At 49.0% G+C, this 17,576-nt stretch overlaps 1 protein-coding gene across 8 annotated transcripts in view; it reads left to right on the plus strand.

The window, feature by feature from the left end:
- Nucleotides 1–17,576, plus strand: part of GGNBP2 (gametogenetin binding protein 2) — a 407,447-nt gene that overhangs the window by 103,439 nt on the left and 286,432 nt on the right. For 4 of the 8 annotated variants that reach the window (XM_085649454.1, XM_085649456.1, XM_085649455.1 and 1 more), the window contains exon 5: nt 573–701. The exons of the other annotated variants lie outside the window; for them this stretch is intronic. In XM_085649454.1, coding sequence (XP_085505580.1) covers nt 573–701 — 129 coding nt within the window. The remainder of the gene's footprint in view (nt 1–572; nt 702–17,576) is intronic. 8 annotated transcript variants of the gene reach the window in all.

A 17,576-nucleotide genomic window follows, 5' to 3' on the forward strand; every position in this document is an offset into this window, starting at 1 on the left:
ACAGAAAGGGTTTGAGTAGCAAAGGGTTACTTACCTTAAGGAACTATTACTCCATTGTCTCCGTCACATCACCAGTGCCCATCTTTTATTGACAAAGGTGCTCAAAGTTTCTAGATTAAAATACTTATGAATACAGATACTCAAAATGAGGACAGATGCGTAAGGGATTGCGCTGTTAAGACAAGATTACCCAGGTGCTATCTTTTTTTCTGTATTTATATGTATGTTGTTTATGGCCAGGTCCCTCACCTCACGTTTTACCCCCTTGTGCCTGGCTTGGATTTCCTCATAAATTAATATTATGAAAGAGTTTGTGGACAGCCTGCTGGAGTTTGTAGGTAGGTTATTTTTCTAATATGTATCCTTGCATAGTCTGCTTTTATCCAAGAGTTCTAGCAAAAGCTGATAACTTCACAGCATGTTAGACACATTGTCGAAAAAACTTTAACAAATGCTTAAATTCTTCAGCCATCTTTATTATTAACTGGTATAGCTTAATTTTTCGGGAAAGTATTTTTGCACAGAAAGCAATGCATAGCTGTTAAATGTCTTGTTTTAAAACTATACTACAGTGAAGGGAGCAGTAGCACTGTCAATACTGGGAAAACATTAGGCGCAGATAAGAAAAGTAGCGAAGACCTCAAGAAGGAGATGAAATGTAACATCCTTTTCCACTTTGGACCTTTCCAGGCACCACTGAGGTAATCTTGAATCAGAAGCCATCCCCTATCCTGTAACTGACAGTTATTTTAAATATTTTTGATAGTCTGTGTTGCACACTGATAATAGACAATCTTGCATTGAACGTTTTTGTAGAAGGAAAAAATACCTGTAACAGCTAATCTCTTTACCATTTATAAAGATATGTAGAGTAGTTTAACATCACTTTTGAAGGGAATTGAAATATCCCAAGTATGAATATCAAAATCCAAAGTGTGTAAATACACCAGAAATAAACCAATAAGTGATATATTGAAACTTTTTTTTTTGGTTTCTCTTTGGGTGTACAATTGAGCTAAAATTTGGGAGAATATTTCATTGAAAGGGAGAAGAAATTTGCAGTGCATAATTTGTGAAAAAGCAGTACAGAGACTCAAAATGTTGCTTGGAATACTATTTCTGACATCGCCACATGCTGGGGTTGCTGAACAACAAGCCTGCCTAGTCTTGGTTCCATCTCAAGCCTTTTTTTTTTCCACTTATACTTCTGGTATCTTTATCTCACTATTTCATGTTTTTTTTCCATCCATGTGGTCTCCCTCTGTGAAGTTTTCTATCCTTTTCTTCTTCCTTCTGTTTTTACCTTTCTCTCTCACTTACTCTGTTTCTTAGTATAATTATACAAAATAAGTTCAGAACTGCAAACAAATAGTGCTAGTTCCCACTACCATCACAAATTAAGCACTGGAATTACTTCTTGCATTCAGAGGCCTATATTTGGGGAAATGCAGCTACTAAGTTTAAGAATAGAGCTTTGTTATGGAACATTTCAATCAAATGCTTTGCTATAAAAATATAGAAAAGTTAAAGTTTTGAAACTGAAAAATGAGTAAATTTGTAGGAAACTGAAAATGTTGATGGTGTTGGAAACACTCTAGTCCTATATAAGAAAATAAGGTGGTGCAGTGGGGTGAAGCAAGTGACGACAAAAACCCCAGAAACTAGGACCCAGAAAAAAACTGGTGAGTTCAGACGGTAGGCGGGTGGCCAGAAACACCTCAGTCTTTGAGAGACCTACAGGAGGAAGAAAAGAAAAATATGCATGGCAGAGGGGGATATTGAAGGTAAAACCTAACCCTCTAGGTACTCGAAGGTGGGTGTCACTCGAGGTGTTAGCAGGAGAGAACCCTCCTTATCAAAGGACAGAGCATAGGGCATGAGAAGAATAGAAGGAGATCCCACTGACTGGATATGCCCCTCCTCCTGCCACTCCATGAAAAAAAGGTGCTTAAGGGGGAAGAAAGAGTATTGAGGGTTGCATACTGTTGGCAAAGCCAATGGGTCTCACCTTTGCTTAAAAGAAAAACACCAGCTAAGCCAAATAATTGAGCTATTTCTTTGGTAATGTTTTGTTTGCCATGTTGTCCTGCAGGATGGCTGCTGTGCATCGTGGTTGAAAGTAAAATAAAAAATTTAAACATGACGTGACCAGTTTTGACTGCAACACATACTTTTTTTTTTTTTTTTTTACCTTCACCCATGTTGCCCTGCAGCTGCACTACTGTCAGGGGTGACTCCCGCCATTACCTTAGTTATAGTGGAGGAGTGTCGCCCCACTGAAATACCCCCAGTTACTAAAAGTAGCTAATTCATTATCTTTTTTTTTTTTCTTTTTTTTTTTTTCACATCACCCTGTCCCGAACGGAGTGTCAGATGGGGTGCAGGGAGGGGTGTGGGCTGCCTTTTGCAGTTGTTTAATGTGCTCAGGTCTCTTTGGCCGGCCGTCTTGAGACAGCCAGCCAGACATTCGCACTTTAAACCTCTCCACCCAGATGTCTTAAGACTGGGTTCAGAGTAAGTGCAGACATTCAGTGAACTTGGGAGCGCCGACAGAGGCCACTCCCTCCAATCAGGGTGTTGCTCTCATGAGCATGAAAGTAGCACTAGGATTGGCTTGGGAAGCCTGCCTCGAGGAGAGAAGACTACGGAGGACTTCAACTTGTTGCAGGAAGGTAAGAGTTTAATTTCATTTAATGTATTACTATTATGTTTTTTTTTTTTTATCCCCATCCGCCCACCACCCTCTGGAAATGCCAGCCACCACTCGCTGCTGTACAACTATGCAGGACTTATTGCCTTTGCCAATGCTTACTTTGCAAGGCATACATTCGCTTCCTAAAATCAATCAATTAATCATAACGTTTGTAAAGCGCACTACTCGCCCGTGAGGGTCTCAAGGCGCTGGGGGGAGGAGTGCTGCTACTGCTCGAATAGCCAGGTCTTGAGTAGCCTGAAGATAAGTAGGTCCTGGGTCTGTCGTAGGAGGATGGGGAGGGTGTTCCAGGTTTCGGTGGCGAGGTGGGAGAACGATCTGCCGCCTGTGGTAGCTCTTCACATGTGGGGCACGGTGTTGAGGGTGAGGTCAGCGGGGCGAAGCTGGCGGTTTGGGGTGTCGAAAGTGAGGCGTCTGTTGAGGTATGCCGTCTGGAGTTGTGGAGAGCTTTGTGAGCGTGGGTGAGGAGCTTGAAGGTGATCCTCTTGTTGACGGGTAGCGAGTGCAGGCCTTTCAAGTGGGGTGTAATGTGACTGTGGCGAGGGATGTCGAGGATCAAGTGTGCGGTGGCTTTCTTCTGGTTTCGATGGGGATCCACCTGTAGATCTTGCGGAGGGTGTTGAAGCAGGAGGACGAGACGGCGTTGACTTGCTTGGTCATGGAGAGTGAGTCGAGGATGAACCCTAGGTTGCGTGCGTGGTGGGTGTTGGTGCTGCTCCCAGTGCGGTCGGCCACCAGGAGTCGTCCCATGCCGAGGGGGTGGAGCCGAGGATGAGGATTTCCGTCTTGTCTGAGTTCAGCTTCAGACAGCTGTTCATCATCCACTCGGCGACGGCTTTCATTCCTTCGTGAAGGTTGGTTTTGGCGGTGAGGGGGTCCTTGGTGAGGGAGAGGATCAGCTTGGTGTCGTCGGCGTAGGAGATGATGTTGAGGTCGTGCAGTCGGGTGACGTGAGCGAGTCATGCCATGTAGATGTTGAACAATGTCGGGCTGAGGGATGATCCTTGGGGTACGCCACAGCTGATCTCTGTGGCTTCACGTCGAAAAGGGGGAGGCGGGCGGTCTGGGTTCTGCCAGAGAGGAAGGAGGTGGTCCAGTCCAGTGCTTTGTCTCGGATCCCTGCGTTGTGGAGGCGTGTGCTGAGGGTGCGGTGGTACAGTGGCGAAGGCGGCTGACTGGTCCAGGAGGATGAGGGCCGCGGTTTCGTCGTTGTCCAGTAGGATCCTGATGTCATCGGTGGCAGCGATGAGGGCAGTTTCGGTGCTGTGGTTGCTGCGGAACACGGACTGGGACGGATGCTATTCTCCTCGAAGTAGCGGGTCGGTTGTCTGTTGACAGTTTTTTCGATAACTTTCAACGGGAGCAGGGAGATGGGTCGGACGTTCTTGAGGTCCTTGGGATCAGCCTTGGGCTTTTTGAGTAAGGCGTTGGTCTCTGCATGCTTCCAGCTTTCCGGGAAGGTCGCGGTCTCGAAGGAGATGTTGATGGCATTGTGGAGATGGGGTGCGATGGGGGCGCTGACTTTGTTGAAGATGTTGTGTGGGCATGGGTGTGATGGCGAGCCAGAGTGGATGGTGTTCATGATTTTGATGGAGTCGTCGTTTAAGTTGATCCAGGTGAGCAGGGGGTCGGTGAAGATGGTGGCCGTCGAGGTCGGCGGTCTCTGTGATTGTCGGGCGGTCAGGGTGCTGAAGCTGTCGTGGATGTCTGCGATCTTGCAACGGAAAAAGGTGGCGAGGGTGTCGCACAGGTCTTGCGAAGGTGAGATGTCGTTTTTGTTGGAGCTGGGTTTGGAGAGCTCTTTCACGATGTTGAAGAGCTCTTTGCTGTTGTGTGCGTTGTTGTCTAGGCGGTCTTTGAAGGAGGCCCTTTTGGCAGAATTGATGTCTGCGGATGGCGTTCTTGTGGGCTGCGTAGCTGTCCGGTGTCTATTCGCGGTGCCGTTTCTAGTCTAGTTTTTGGCAGGTTTGCTTGGAGGCCTGGAGGTCCGCGGGGAACCATCTGGCTTACTTGTTGTTTTGCCTGTTTGAGGGTTTCTTGAGCGGGGCGCGTGTGTTGGCGCAGTCGTCGTTCCACTGTCTGAGGTTGCGGGCGGCGGTGTCTGTGTCGGTGGGGTCGACGGGTGAGCTTCTGGCAAGTGTGGTGTTTAGCTGGTCTTTGGTGACTTTGCTCCAGCGTCGGCTAGGGATCTGTTGAGTGCGGTGGTGCGTGGTGGGTTTCCGGAAGGTGAAGTGGATGCAGCGTTGGTCGGTCCAGTGGAGTTCGGTGGTGTGGCTGAAGGAGACGTGGGAGCTTGCAGAGAAGATGGGGTCAAGCGTGTGGCCGGCAGAGTGGGTAGGTGTTGTGACGAGCTGTCTGAGTCCGAGTTTGGCAAGGATGTCAATCAAGGTGGTGGAGTTGGTGTTGTTGTTCTCGAGGTGGAAGTTCAGGTCCCCTAGAAGGATGTAGTCTTTGGAGGCGAGGGCGTGCGTACTGACTAAGTAGGCGATGGTGTCGCTGAACTGTGGCTGTGGTCCGGGGGCACTGGCAAACTCTGGCATCCGTACGCAACCCTCCTATGCACATTAGCATCAAATAATGAATTTACATAAACACTACAGCTATATGCCCACTTCAGTAATTACAGGGCAAGCAACAAAGCTTGAGGGAGTAGCAAGAATATGGGACAGTGGGGGTGGGAGCACGAATACAAAAAGGCAATCCCGTGAATGATTTAGTTCTCAAACACAACAAGACCATCAAACTATTTTGTTTTTCTGCAAATGTTATTCTGGATTAATAAAGATGAAGTTGAGAGAGTTAAATGTTTTTGAATTCCATAGCTTGCCATTTTCATGTTTTCCCATGGCAAATATCTGCATTTGACAGAAGCTCAGTTGTAGTAAAATGGAAAAAAAATGTTTCTAATGGACTTTAGCTCCTACAGATTTCCATCTTGAACTCCTTCCCAGGCACTAGACTGGATTCCGAAACATTTGTTATACCACCTAGTCTTCAGTAACAGCATTGGATCCATTATAGGGCCGTCATCGATTTCTTGCCACTCCACTGATCTTGATCTGCTGAGCCATATAGGGCATCCTGTAGTGGTCCAGTCTGTTCTTTATTTTTTCCAGTGTACATGGATCTTGATCCTTCTATTTTCAAAATGTATTTGAGTATTTTGTCAATTTTCGTGGCATTTTTCAGCTGTAGTAGATAGTGTTTCCTCAAGTCTTAGGGTTTCAGTATCTTGTAGAAGGCAGATGTTGGCTACAGACCTTCTTCGATTCTGCAATCTTTGACTTTGCATCAGACAATCCAACCTCGGCTGCTGAGGGAGAATAAATGAATGATAGATATACGTAGCACAAGTGATACATTGTCGTACTGCGTCCCACCACTGTAGGAGAAATGAACCCAACAATGATTACTGTCTTGTATCGATGGGCAATGAGCAGGGCCAATGAAATCCTGCTGAATCAAAAAGGAGCTATAGAGGGAACACGTGCCAGAACACCCTCCACTCAATTATTATTTAAACAACCAAGAACTGGCAACCGATAGCACTCATTATTTTATTTCAGGAATGGGAGGAGGAGAGACAATTTGACCAACAACCTCCGTCACCAATATAATAACTTGGTATGACCCCATCCAGTGTGCCACATATATACTAAAAATTCAAAAAGACAGAAGATGGAGAGTGAACAGTCAGTACTCCAAACAATTTTACAGCTTATTTCACTTTGAAATCCTGCAACAATAGAGGGCCAAATTATGCGGTAGCATTGATTGGACCTCTTTAGTACCAGTGTAGCAACAAGCAACAGAAAGATGACCAGTCATCCTTTGCAGAGGGTCTTCCACGGCGCAGCTACTCGTGTCGCTATGTTTTTAATAACTTTCTAACCGTTTGAGCTAGAAACCAAATCTTTTTTGTTAAAATCTGCAGTATATGCAGTAGATGATGAATGATGTGGCAAATGCAGCAAATCTATAACTATGCGAAACACGCAGCTACAGAATCACACAATTCCAGTGACCCTTGCAATGAGTTCCATGGTTTGAGGGCTTGAAGAGAAAAAGTGTGATCACCAGAAATGCTGCAGAAGATGTGGAGAACTGCTAGCAAATTAACAGTGATGGAAGCAAGTGTCAGGCTGGGCGGTAGATATTGTGTTTTTTGTGTAAGGTAGAAAGGGCTATTGTAGTAAATGAATGCTATGTAGAGACTTGGAAGTAATGCCTTTCTCTGTTATTCTTTTAAACTTTCAGGTACTGATAACAAAGTGGCAGTTTGAGGAGAGGCCGATAAGCTGCATATTGAACTGTCTAAGGTTTTTAAACTAGGGTGTCTGAGAAAGAGGGTGCTTCTGTAGGCAAGTCATTTAAGAGGAGTTTGGTAATAAGAGAAATGGTTTTCTGGTCATTTTGGCATGGAAAAATGCATTGTTGCTACTTGGCACCTGATAGGGAAAAATAGTTGTTTGATCAGAACTACGTTTTTCGTGAAGGAAAGGGCATGGTTGCAGAGTTTGGTTGGACACTGATCAAGAGATTCAAGTTGAAAGGTTTTGCTGAAGATGATGTCCTCAGTTGTTGCCATTTAATATGATTTGAGTCAGTTTTTCCCACCATGCTTGCATCTTAAGACAATTCAAGAGTATATTACCAGAAGTGCAAACCAGGGCAGCGAGGGGTTGAGTGTAGCAGTTCTATAGTATGGGCCTGATGGATGACCCGTAGCTTAGCCACACTCAACTGGGACGTTGGCCGAATAGAAAGTCTGCTTAAGAACGTAAAGATAGGAAGGAATTTAGTAATTTGCAAGTGGATTCACTAGTACCCTAATTATAGAGCGTGGAAATAAACTAAGTATGCGACTGTGTTGAAGGCTGCCATTAGGTCCGAAAGGACTAATACAATAGAACCTCCCAGATTTCTATAATGGAAAAAGGGCCTTCAAGAATGGACTTTAACAGAAGAAATAAGAATGAAAACAGCCTAGCCAGCAAAGTTGAGCTGCATTGTGGATGGACATGATGAGATCCATAGATTGCCCGAAAACTGTACATCTGAAAAGGCCACTCTGGGTACAGATTAAGGGTTATTCACACTTGAATAATGAATGTTATAATTCTAGGCATATCCGCCCCACCCCTAATAAACTGTTCTCTCAAAGTAATATGTACATCTGATCTGAAAGAAACACGTTAGTTAGATTCCTCACCTTAGAATATCCCCAGGCGTCAGACTGGATCCGGAAGATTTTTCGTCAGCAATACCCCTTGCGCGTCGCTAGGCGTCGTCTGCGGCTCCGCGTCCGTCGTCGGCGTCGTGCGCCGGGATGACGTCGTCGGAGTACTTAGACGCCGCCCTCGCGCGCTGACGTCAGTTCTTCTTTTTTCCGCGCCAGTAAGCGCAGATCCGGGAGAGCTACCCCTTTTAGTCTTTTTTGACTAAATCTTTTTGATCATTTTTGATCCCTGTCTGTCGACATCTGGTGCCGGTAGGATGCCTGGGTTCAAGGCTTGTGAAGACTGTCATCGACTGATGTCGGTGACCGATCACCACCGCCGGTGCCTCTATTGCTTAGGCCTCGACCACGACGCGGAGTCGTGCAACGACTGTCAGGCCCTGACTTCGAAGGCTAGGCGGGAGCGGTCCCGCAAGCTTCTCGAGCTTCGCCACTCGGCTCCGCGTCGTGCGCGATCCCGGTCCAGGAGGAGGTCCAAGGATCGCTCGCGGAGCCCTAGCCGACGCCACCATCGATCGTCGGGCTCCAAGTCGTCGGGTAAGTCCAAACACTCAAAGAAGTCCAAGAGGCGACATCGCTCTTCGGACTCCCCTCGCCGGTCGCGCGACTCGGCCGAGGGTCCAAGTGGTTCCACCCCCGCGGCTCCGGCGGAGCCGCAGGTGCCGCGTCCGCCCCCATACCTTCCGGTCCCTGGGGCTGACGCGGCGCCGGCGGAGATCAGTGCCTTCCTCTCGGCCATGAGGAGCCTGGCCCCGCCGTCGACGCCCGCTGGCGCGCCTTCGGGCCCCGCGGGCTCGACTGGGCGACCTCGCGTGCCGGCGGCTCCGGCCCCGGCGCCGTCGACGACTCCGGTCTCGACGCCGCAGGTCCCCGCGGGGCCCATGCCTGGGCCCCAGTCGACGCCGGTTGACCTTGTCACTCCTCCACCGGCGCCGACGCCTGAACCACCGACGCCGTCACCGGCGCCGCCGACGCCGACGCCTGTGACGCCGACGCCCCAGTTTAGCCCTCATCCGGACCCGACGCCGGCACGGCGTCCGCCGACGCCGCATCCGACGCCGCTAGAGACCTACCATCTCTACAGTCCGGTTCCGATCATTCCTCCTGTTTATCAGGAATCGGAAGAAGGGGGCGACTGGGAGGGGTTCGAGGACCCTCTGGCTGTTCAGTCACAGCTTTCTCAGGACTGGGCAGATGAACTGGGGGAGGCCAGCGGGCTGGACACCTCACCAGACGCTGGATTCACTTCTCCTCCGACCGTGGCTTCGGAGGAGGGTGCAGCATTTTCTGTGGTGCTGCGCAAGGCGGCTGAGGCCCTTGGGCTCGAGTTGCCTGCCGTGGCTGTGAGAACCAACATCCTCACTGAGGTGCTTCAAACCTCAGCAAGCTCCACTGAGCCTCTGCTGCCGTTTAACGAGGCTCTCACTGACGTTCTGCAGGGCACCTGGTCCAAGCCCTCCACAGTTCCTCCTGTGGATAGGAACGTTGCCAGGCGCCACCGCCCTGCTCCGGGCGACCCCAGCTTCCTGTCCCAACACCCCACCCCCGAGAGTCTGGTTATCCAGGCCTCTACTTCCCAATCCTCCTTCCCGACCGCTCCGCCGGACCGGGATTCCAAGAGACTCGAGCAGTTTGGCAAGAAACTGTTCTCGTCCCTTAGTTTGGGCCTGCGGTCTTTAAATACCGCCTGTCTCTTGGACCGTTATTCCCATTCTCTGTGGGATACGGTGGAGGACGTGCTGCCCCTGTGTCCGGAGGAGGTCCGGACGCGTCTTTCCCAGGCTCTGGCCGATGGGAGGGATGCAGCACGGCACGCCATAAGATGTGGGCTTGACACCACGGACTCGCTAGGTCGGGCGATTTCCACCACGGTGGCGCTCCGCCGCCACGCCTGGATGCGGTCCACGTCCTTTTCCGGGGATGTCCAGAACACCCTCATGGACATGCCCTTTGATGGCACTCGCCTGTTTGGTGAGAAGGCGGACAGTGCGCTGAACCGCTTTAAGGACTCCCGGGCTACGGCCAAGTCCTTGGGCCTCTCGGCTCCGCGGGCGCACACCTCCGCTTTTCGCCCCTTTCGTGGCCAAGGAAGGGGCGCCTCCTCACGTCCGCAGAGCCACCAGCCGCAGAACCAACCTGCGCGCGGTCGCGGACGTGGCTTCCGCCGTGGCGGAAATGGAGGCCGACGTGGTCAGCCCACATCCACCCCGGCAGCATCCGCCTCAAAGCCTTCCTAGTCCGAGCTTTCAGGCCCATACCACGCCAGTGGGCGGCAGAGTTCGCCATCACCTGCTCCACTGGCGGTCCATCACATCGGACAGGTGGGTGCTGCAAATCGTCCGAAGGGGCTACTCCCTCCCCTTCGAGACGACCCCTCCAGCCATGCCACCACAACACCACCGTATCTCGGGGGATCATTTGGATCTTCTCCGCGAGGAAGTTTCGGCTCTCCTGGCCAAGGGGGCCGTCGAGCGCGTTCCGAGTCCAGAAGTAGGTCGTGGTTGTTATTCCCACTACTTTCTGGTTCCCAAGAAGGGCAAGGGGGGCCTGCGCCCTATCTTGGACCTCCGGAACGTCAATGCCTTCCTCCGAAAGGAAAGGTTCAAGATGCTAACGTTGGCTCAGGTTTTAGCTGCCCTAGACCCTGGAGACTGGATGGTAGCGTTGGACTTGCAGGACGCATATTTCCATATCCCCGTCCTGCCGGCCCACCGGCGTTACCTGCGGTTCACGGTGGGCCAAGAGCACTTTCAGTTTACCGTGCTCCCCTTCGGCCTCACCAGTGCCCCTCGGGTGTTCACGAAAGTGATGGCGGTGGTCGCAGCTCATCTGCGCAGATCAGGGGTCCCAGTCTTCCCCTATCTCGACGACTGGTTGTTGAAGGCGGGCTCGCCCCAGGCAGTCGTCTCCCACCTCCAGACTACGGCGGATCTCCTGCATTTGCTGGGGTTTTCCATCAACGTGCCAAAGTCACACTTGAGTCCCTCTCAGAAGCTCCTCTTCATCGGAGCGGTTCTCGATTCGGCGCAGTTCCGGGTCCATCCACCGGAACAGCGGGTCCGGGATATACAGGCCCTGATTCCCATCTTTCGGCCTCTATCCCGGGTTTCGGTCAGGCTAGTGTTGCGGCTTCTGGGGCTGATGGCCTCCTGCATCCTACTAGTGCATCACGCCAGGCGGCGCATGCGGGCTCTGCAGTGGGACCTGAAGTTTCAGTGGGCCCAGCATCACGGCAACCTGTCCGACCATGTCTTGATCTCGGAGGGCACTGCACAGCAGTTGCAGTGGTGGCTCACGGACCGCGAGTGGGTCAAGGGCAAGAGCCTCTCCCTTCCCCAACCGGAGCATGTCGTAGTGACGGATGCGTCCCTCCTGGGTTGGGGTGGCCATATGGGAGAGGCGGAGATCAGAGGCCTCTGGTCTCCGGCGGAGTCTCGTCTCCACATCAACCTGTTGGAGTTGAGAGCGATCCGGCTTGCACTGAAAGCCTTCCTTCCCTCTGTCAGGGGAAGTGTCGTGCAGGTGTTCACGGACAACACCACCGCCATGTGGTACTGCAACAAACAGGGCGGGGTGGGGTCGTGGACCCTTTGTCAGGAGGCTCTGCGCCTCTGGACATGGCTGGAACACCAGGGCGTCACCCTGGTGGTTCAACATCTGGCGGGCTCTCTGAACGCCAGAGCAGACGAACTCAGCCGCCGGTGCATGATGGATCACGAATGGCGTCTGAACTCCGAAGTGGTGCAAGGCCTCTTTCAGCAGTGGGGAGAGCCTTGGTTAGATCTATTCGCCACCGAAGAGAACGCGCAATGTCAGCAGTTCTGCGCGTTGGAATTTCCAAGGCGGCACTCGCTCGGCGACGCTTTTCGTCACGAGTGGAGTTGCGGTCTGTTGTACGCCTTTCCGCCTATACCACTTCTGCCCAGAGTGCTGAAGAAGATCAGGCGCGACCGGGCCCAAGTCATCTTGGTGGCTCCGGATTGGGCACGAAGATACTGGTATCCCGAGCTACTCAGTCTGTTGACCGATCCCCCGATACGTCTGCCCCTTCGGGAGGATCTTCTGTCGCAGCAGCAGGGGACGGTCCTCCACCCGAACCTGTCCAGCCTCCACCTCCATGCGTGGAGATTGAGCGGCGGCAGTTGATGCCATTTGACTTGCCTCCTGAAGTCTGTGATATCATTCTGGCAGCCAGGCGTCCCTCCACAAAGTCGGTATACGCCTGCCGGTGGAACAAATTTGTGGCATGGTGCACAGCAAAGGCTGTGGATCCCCTTTCCGCCCCTCTTTCTGAGGTTCTCCTCTTCCTTCTTTCTCTGGCCCGGCAGGGCTCTGCCCTGGGCACCCTGAAAGGTTATCTTGCTGCCATCTCCGCCTTCTTGCGGCTTCCTGATCAGCCTTCTCTTTTCAAGTCCCCTGTGGTTACACGCTTTCTCAAAGGCATTACACACACGTTCCCTCCTGTCCCTTTTGTAATGCCTCAGTGGGACTTGAATCTGGTTTTGACATTCCTGATGTGCGCTCCCTTCGAGCCTCTTCACAATTGCCCTCTTCGTCTTCTAACTCTAAAGACTGCTTTTCTGGTAGCCATCACCTCGGCTAGACGGGTGAGTGAGCTCCAGGCTTTATCTTCAAAGCCTCCTTTTCTCTCTGTTCATCCGGACAAGGTTGTCCTTCGGCCTCGTCCCTCTTTTCTTCCTAAAGTGGTGACTCCATTTCACCTTGGGCAGTCTGTCACCTTGCCCACCTTCTTTCCGCCTCCGCATCCTTCCAAAGAGGAAGAGAGGCTCCACCGTCTGGACCCAAAACGTGCGCTCTCCTTCTATCTGGACCGCACAAAACAGTTCCGGGTGGACGACCAGCTTTTTGTTGGGTACGTGGGCGCTAAGAAGGGGAAGGCTGTGCACAAACGAACCATCTCTCGGTGGGTCGTTTTGTGTATAAAAATCTGCTATTCCTTGGCTAAAAAGGACCCTCCTGTTGGGCTGCGCGCCCATTCTACTCGGGCCACGGCGGCTACTACTGCCTTGGGACGGGGAGTCCCTTTGCAGGACATCTGTCAGGCGGCGACGTGGGCTTCTCTACACACGTTTGCCAGGCATTATTGCCTTGACAGCCAAGTCCGGAGGGATGGCTTCTTTGGCCGTTCTGTCCTCCAGGACTTTCTGGTGTGATCTTGGTTCGCAGACCCACCACCGGGGATGGTATTGCTTGGGTATCTATTCTAAGGTGAGGAATCTAACTAACGTGTTTCTTTCAGATGAACAAGTTACTAACCTTCGGTAACGATGTATCTGTAAGAAACATTAGTTAGTTAGATTCCTCACCGACCCTCCCATCCTCCCCGTTCTGCGAACTGACATCTAGGGTTAAGGTTGTCCTTTCAGGCCCCTAGATTTTATTTTTGGCACCAGTGTCGGTCTTTGCATGGCTCTGCGTTCCTGGCGCGGAAGGCTATGTACAAGAACTGACGTCAGCGCGCGAGGGCGGCGTCTAAGTACTCCGACGACGTCATCCCGGCGCACGACGCCGACGACGGACGCGGAGCCGCAGACGACGCCTAGCGACGCGCAAGGGGTATTGCTGACGAAAAATCTTCCGGATCCAGTCTGACGCCTGGGGATATTCTAAGGTGAGGAATCTAACTAACTAATGTTTCTTACAGATACATCGTTACCGAAGGTTAGTAACTTGTTCTTTGTGTAAATGAAAATAATTATGCAAACATCACTGGCTATTAGTTGTTAGTCCGCTATTAATTTTACTTTTATGTCCCAGGTTATATGTGGTTTCATAGTAGTTATTTGGAAAACATAAACAAAGAATAAAAATCATTTGTTGTTTACTACTGAAAGTAGGGCAGTCTCTGTACGGTTCCCTGGACCAAAACTAGTCTAGACTGAGCCATGCAACTTGACAAACCCACTGTAGAAATGCTTACAAGGAAATGCTTGTAGAGGAGATTGATCCCCTTTAATTAGGCTTTTATGAAACATGTTAAGGAGATAAGGTTTAAGTAATTTTTGAATCCTCCAGTAACTAGATCTACCTCTCAAAAGGTCATATCTGCACTATATGATCCACCTTACTTGCCTTCATATACAGTGCCTAAATAGTTGATAGTGCAGCATAGACTCAGCAAGTATGTTTAAGTTCCATCACGGCTAATCCAATGGATAAGGAGTGCAAGAGATTGGAGGTTTTAGGAAAGAAAATGTTTTTTCCGGGATCCTTTTACCACATTACTCAAGTGCTACCTCTTTGTTATAAGGTATACTCATGCCCTTTTGGAGTTGGCAGCCTTGGTTATGCCATTTCTTACAGAACATGTTAAGGGCTAGTCATAAAGAGCTTCTTGTGATTAGTATGGATGGGTATGGACAAATTATGCAAATTGGGTTGGAAGCAATACATTCAATACCTTGGTCCATAAGGTTATCCATAGTATTGGGGAAACCATGCATGGATGCAGGCTAGATGTTCAGTTGCAGTTCATTGATGTCATTCAACAGACCATTTGCTGAGGAGGGAGATGCCTCTGGGGAAATTTAAACAGGGTCATGCAACAGTTAGAACTTTAGATCTTGCTTTCCCTACAAAACAGTTTTATGAGCAGTATCTTAAGTTTAGGGGATACATGTGCCAATGTGTTAGCAGGTGCAACAGCCATAGGCACCTCAACATTTTTATTGTGCCCAAAATACAGTGGTGGACGGGATCAGTCTTCCTTTTCTTGCACTGTTAATTGCTAGGTACAAATTTCTTCTGATTCCTCACATGGGTTTGTTCTCCTTATCTGTTGGGTGATTGTGTTTCTCTAGAGAGAGCAACAAATCACTCCAAACCAGTGGTCTTTCATGTCACTAGATAATTGATACTATTGCCATTTCTAGAGAGCCTCCATCCATTACCCCACCCCCATATCTACAACAAAACAATTTGCTTGATGAAGGTTGCATCCTGACTAGAGAAGGGTTGCTATTGTGAAAGCGCCTCTATCTCAGAGAAGGAATAAGTTTCACAACTTTATACTTACGAAAAAGGACGAGTTTGTATATGATCCTGGATCTGCCCTTCGTGAACAAGCTTATCCGGAAAGTGAAATTCAGACATTGTCAATTTGCTTTTGGCTTTGCAGGATCAAGATTGATATCTGTAGATCTCCAGGAAGTCTACTTTCGTAATCTTAATGTTAAGTCACACACACCCAATTGGTTGACCAAAAATGTGAAATCTGCACCACCCTTTTGCAGCGTTAAGTTCAGTTATTTGGCGAAGGTAGTCTGAATTTATCTCACAAGATTTTGTAAACAGGGGAAATATTGGGTATTTGCGTCATGTGTGCTTTTCCACCTCTGGAGAGATTTCTAGTTATTCAGCAGATGGTATTTTCATGTAAGACTAAATAAGCTGCTGTTTAGGGGGTAGAACAGCTTCTTGCCTTATCCTAGTCTGGCAAGCACTGTTTAGTATGCAATTGCTTCAGTGTAATCTGCTTCAGTGAATTACTTTTAAAGGAGCCTAAAAGACGAGGTCTGTTATGGTGTTAGTTGTCATCAGTGAGTGAGCTGCAGTGGTTGAAGTGGACAGATCATCTTCAATTGGTAGTGGTTTTTCCATCCTTTTTGGTCAACAGTGAGATTGATGACCAATGCTCCCCATCAGAGTTGTGGAGCACTTTTCTGTGACTGGGAGCTCAGTGCATTGTGGTCATGATGGGAAGGAAATTGCATACAACTGTTATGGATCTGTGGTCAATCAGATCCGTTTTTAAGGTTTTCCTCCCCTCTCTGATTTGTGAACCAGTGCAGGTCTTGACAGACAGCAACTCTGCCTTATAGTACATCAACCAATAGGAGATAGTGGGATTTCTCCTCCTTTGTCCTGAGGCTCCCAGATTGTTAAATAGAGATATTAACAGTTCATCTAGCTGTAAGGGTTAAGGAGTCAGATGACTGTGTGAGCAGGATGAATTAAGTGAACTACAACTATCCGCTCCATCAAGGGGTGTTGTTTGCAAGGTATTGCAGGTTTGGACTTTTTCAGATGTGTATTTGTTATTCACAAAGGTCAACTCACTGTCATGTTTTTGTTTCAGGGAGTTTCCTCTTTGGAGTGGTGTAGAGATGGAGTTCTTGGAGTTCTGTAGACTGACCATACTCCATACATTACCTCCTCTTTACTTGTACATGATCGATCTTCAGAAGGCATGTGCAATTTTGGTAGCTTCAGACTGGATTTGTAGTCCATGGTATTTAGATCTTCAGTGGTTGAGTATATGTCCTGTTTGTTCCAAGATTGATTTTCTGTGTTAGAAATTGTAATGTTCTCATCATCTCAACATTAGGACTTAAGCCTTAATGCATAAAAAAGCAGGGAAAAGTGATGTGAGAAATGCTTGAATTTGTCTCAGCCACTGTTTAATTACGCAGGACTGCATACGAGTCTATCGTTCTTTAGCACACCATGGCACCTCAGACAGGAACTAGTGATGTGCATAGGATTTGTGGTCCCGCTCCAATGGGAGCAGTCAAGCCCGAAATGCCAGGCTACATTGCGTCTGAACAGAAACACAAGAAACCTCTAGGTTGGTTTTGGTCTATCTAGGCCTCCTCAGTAGTGTGTGGCTTCAGTCCAGTGGCACAGTGAGGATTTGGGACGTACGTCTAGACACACCTTCATATATCTGTCTTCATGCATGAATAGAGCGGTTAGGTCTGGCTGATTATCCCCTTTTGGTGGCCTTCAACTAGAGCTGCTTACTCCAGCACTTGTTCAGTGCCTTTTTTAGGTCGAAGCTTGTTTACCGAAAACATCTTGGGACCCTTCAGAAAACTTCCATGGGAATGCATTCCATCTGTTGCTTACCATTGGCTTTGTGGTGCAAATTAAATAGTCCTTTCAATTGAAAATGTGTTGTCTGTAATGGCAGTGTGCTACTACACCATGCATACTCCACTGTACTCCATTCTGCACCACCCTACGCCACTGCACTCTACTCTGCACCACTCCACTTTATACCATGCCAATACACTGTACGTCTCTCTACTTTACTCTGCACAATGCTGCTGTATATCAATGCACTCTACACCCCTTCAGTCTACTTTACTCCACTGCACTCTAACCTACACCACGCCACGCTACTTCACTCTACTCTGCACCAGTCCACTCTACGCCACTTCGCAGTACTCTCAAACAATCTACTCTCTGCCACTGCACTCAGCACCACTGCTCTGTACCACTAAGCTCTACGCCACTGAACTCGGTCACTCTGCACTACTGCACTGTATGCCACTGCAGTCTGCAGCACTCCACAATCTCGTCCACTGAACTCTGTGCCACTCTGCGCTACACTACTGCACTCTACAATACTGCGCTCTACACCACTCTAAACTGCACTCTTCTCGGCAGAGAACAACAAATATTTGATACATAACATTTTTCTTTAAAAATTATGCAGTAAGATGATACAAGTTGTCATTATAGTACAAAGTTAAAGATTTTAACAATTTGAATAAATTGTAACATACAAATTCGGCGGTACCTTACAAAGCGAAATCAAGGTCTGAACTGAATTAATTTTACATTTTGTTCGAATTGGTTGTAGAAACCATTTTCTTGCTT

This window comes from Triturus cristatus, chromosome 3_2, assembly GCF_964204655.1.
Source record: "Triturus cristatus chromosome 3_2, aTriCri1.1, whole genome shotgun sequence".
Lineage (NCBI taxonomy): Eukaryota > Metazoa > Chordata > Amphibia > Caudata > Salamandridae > Triturus > Triturus cristatus.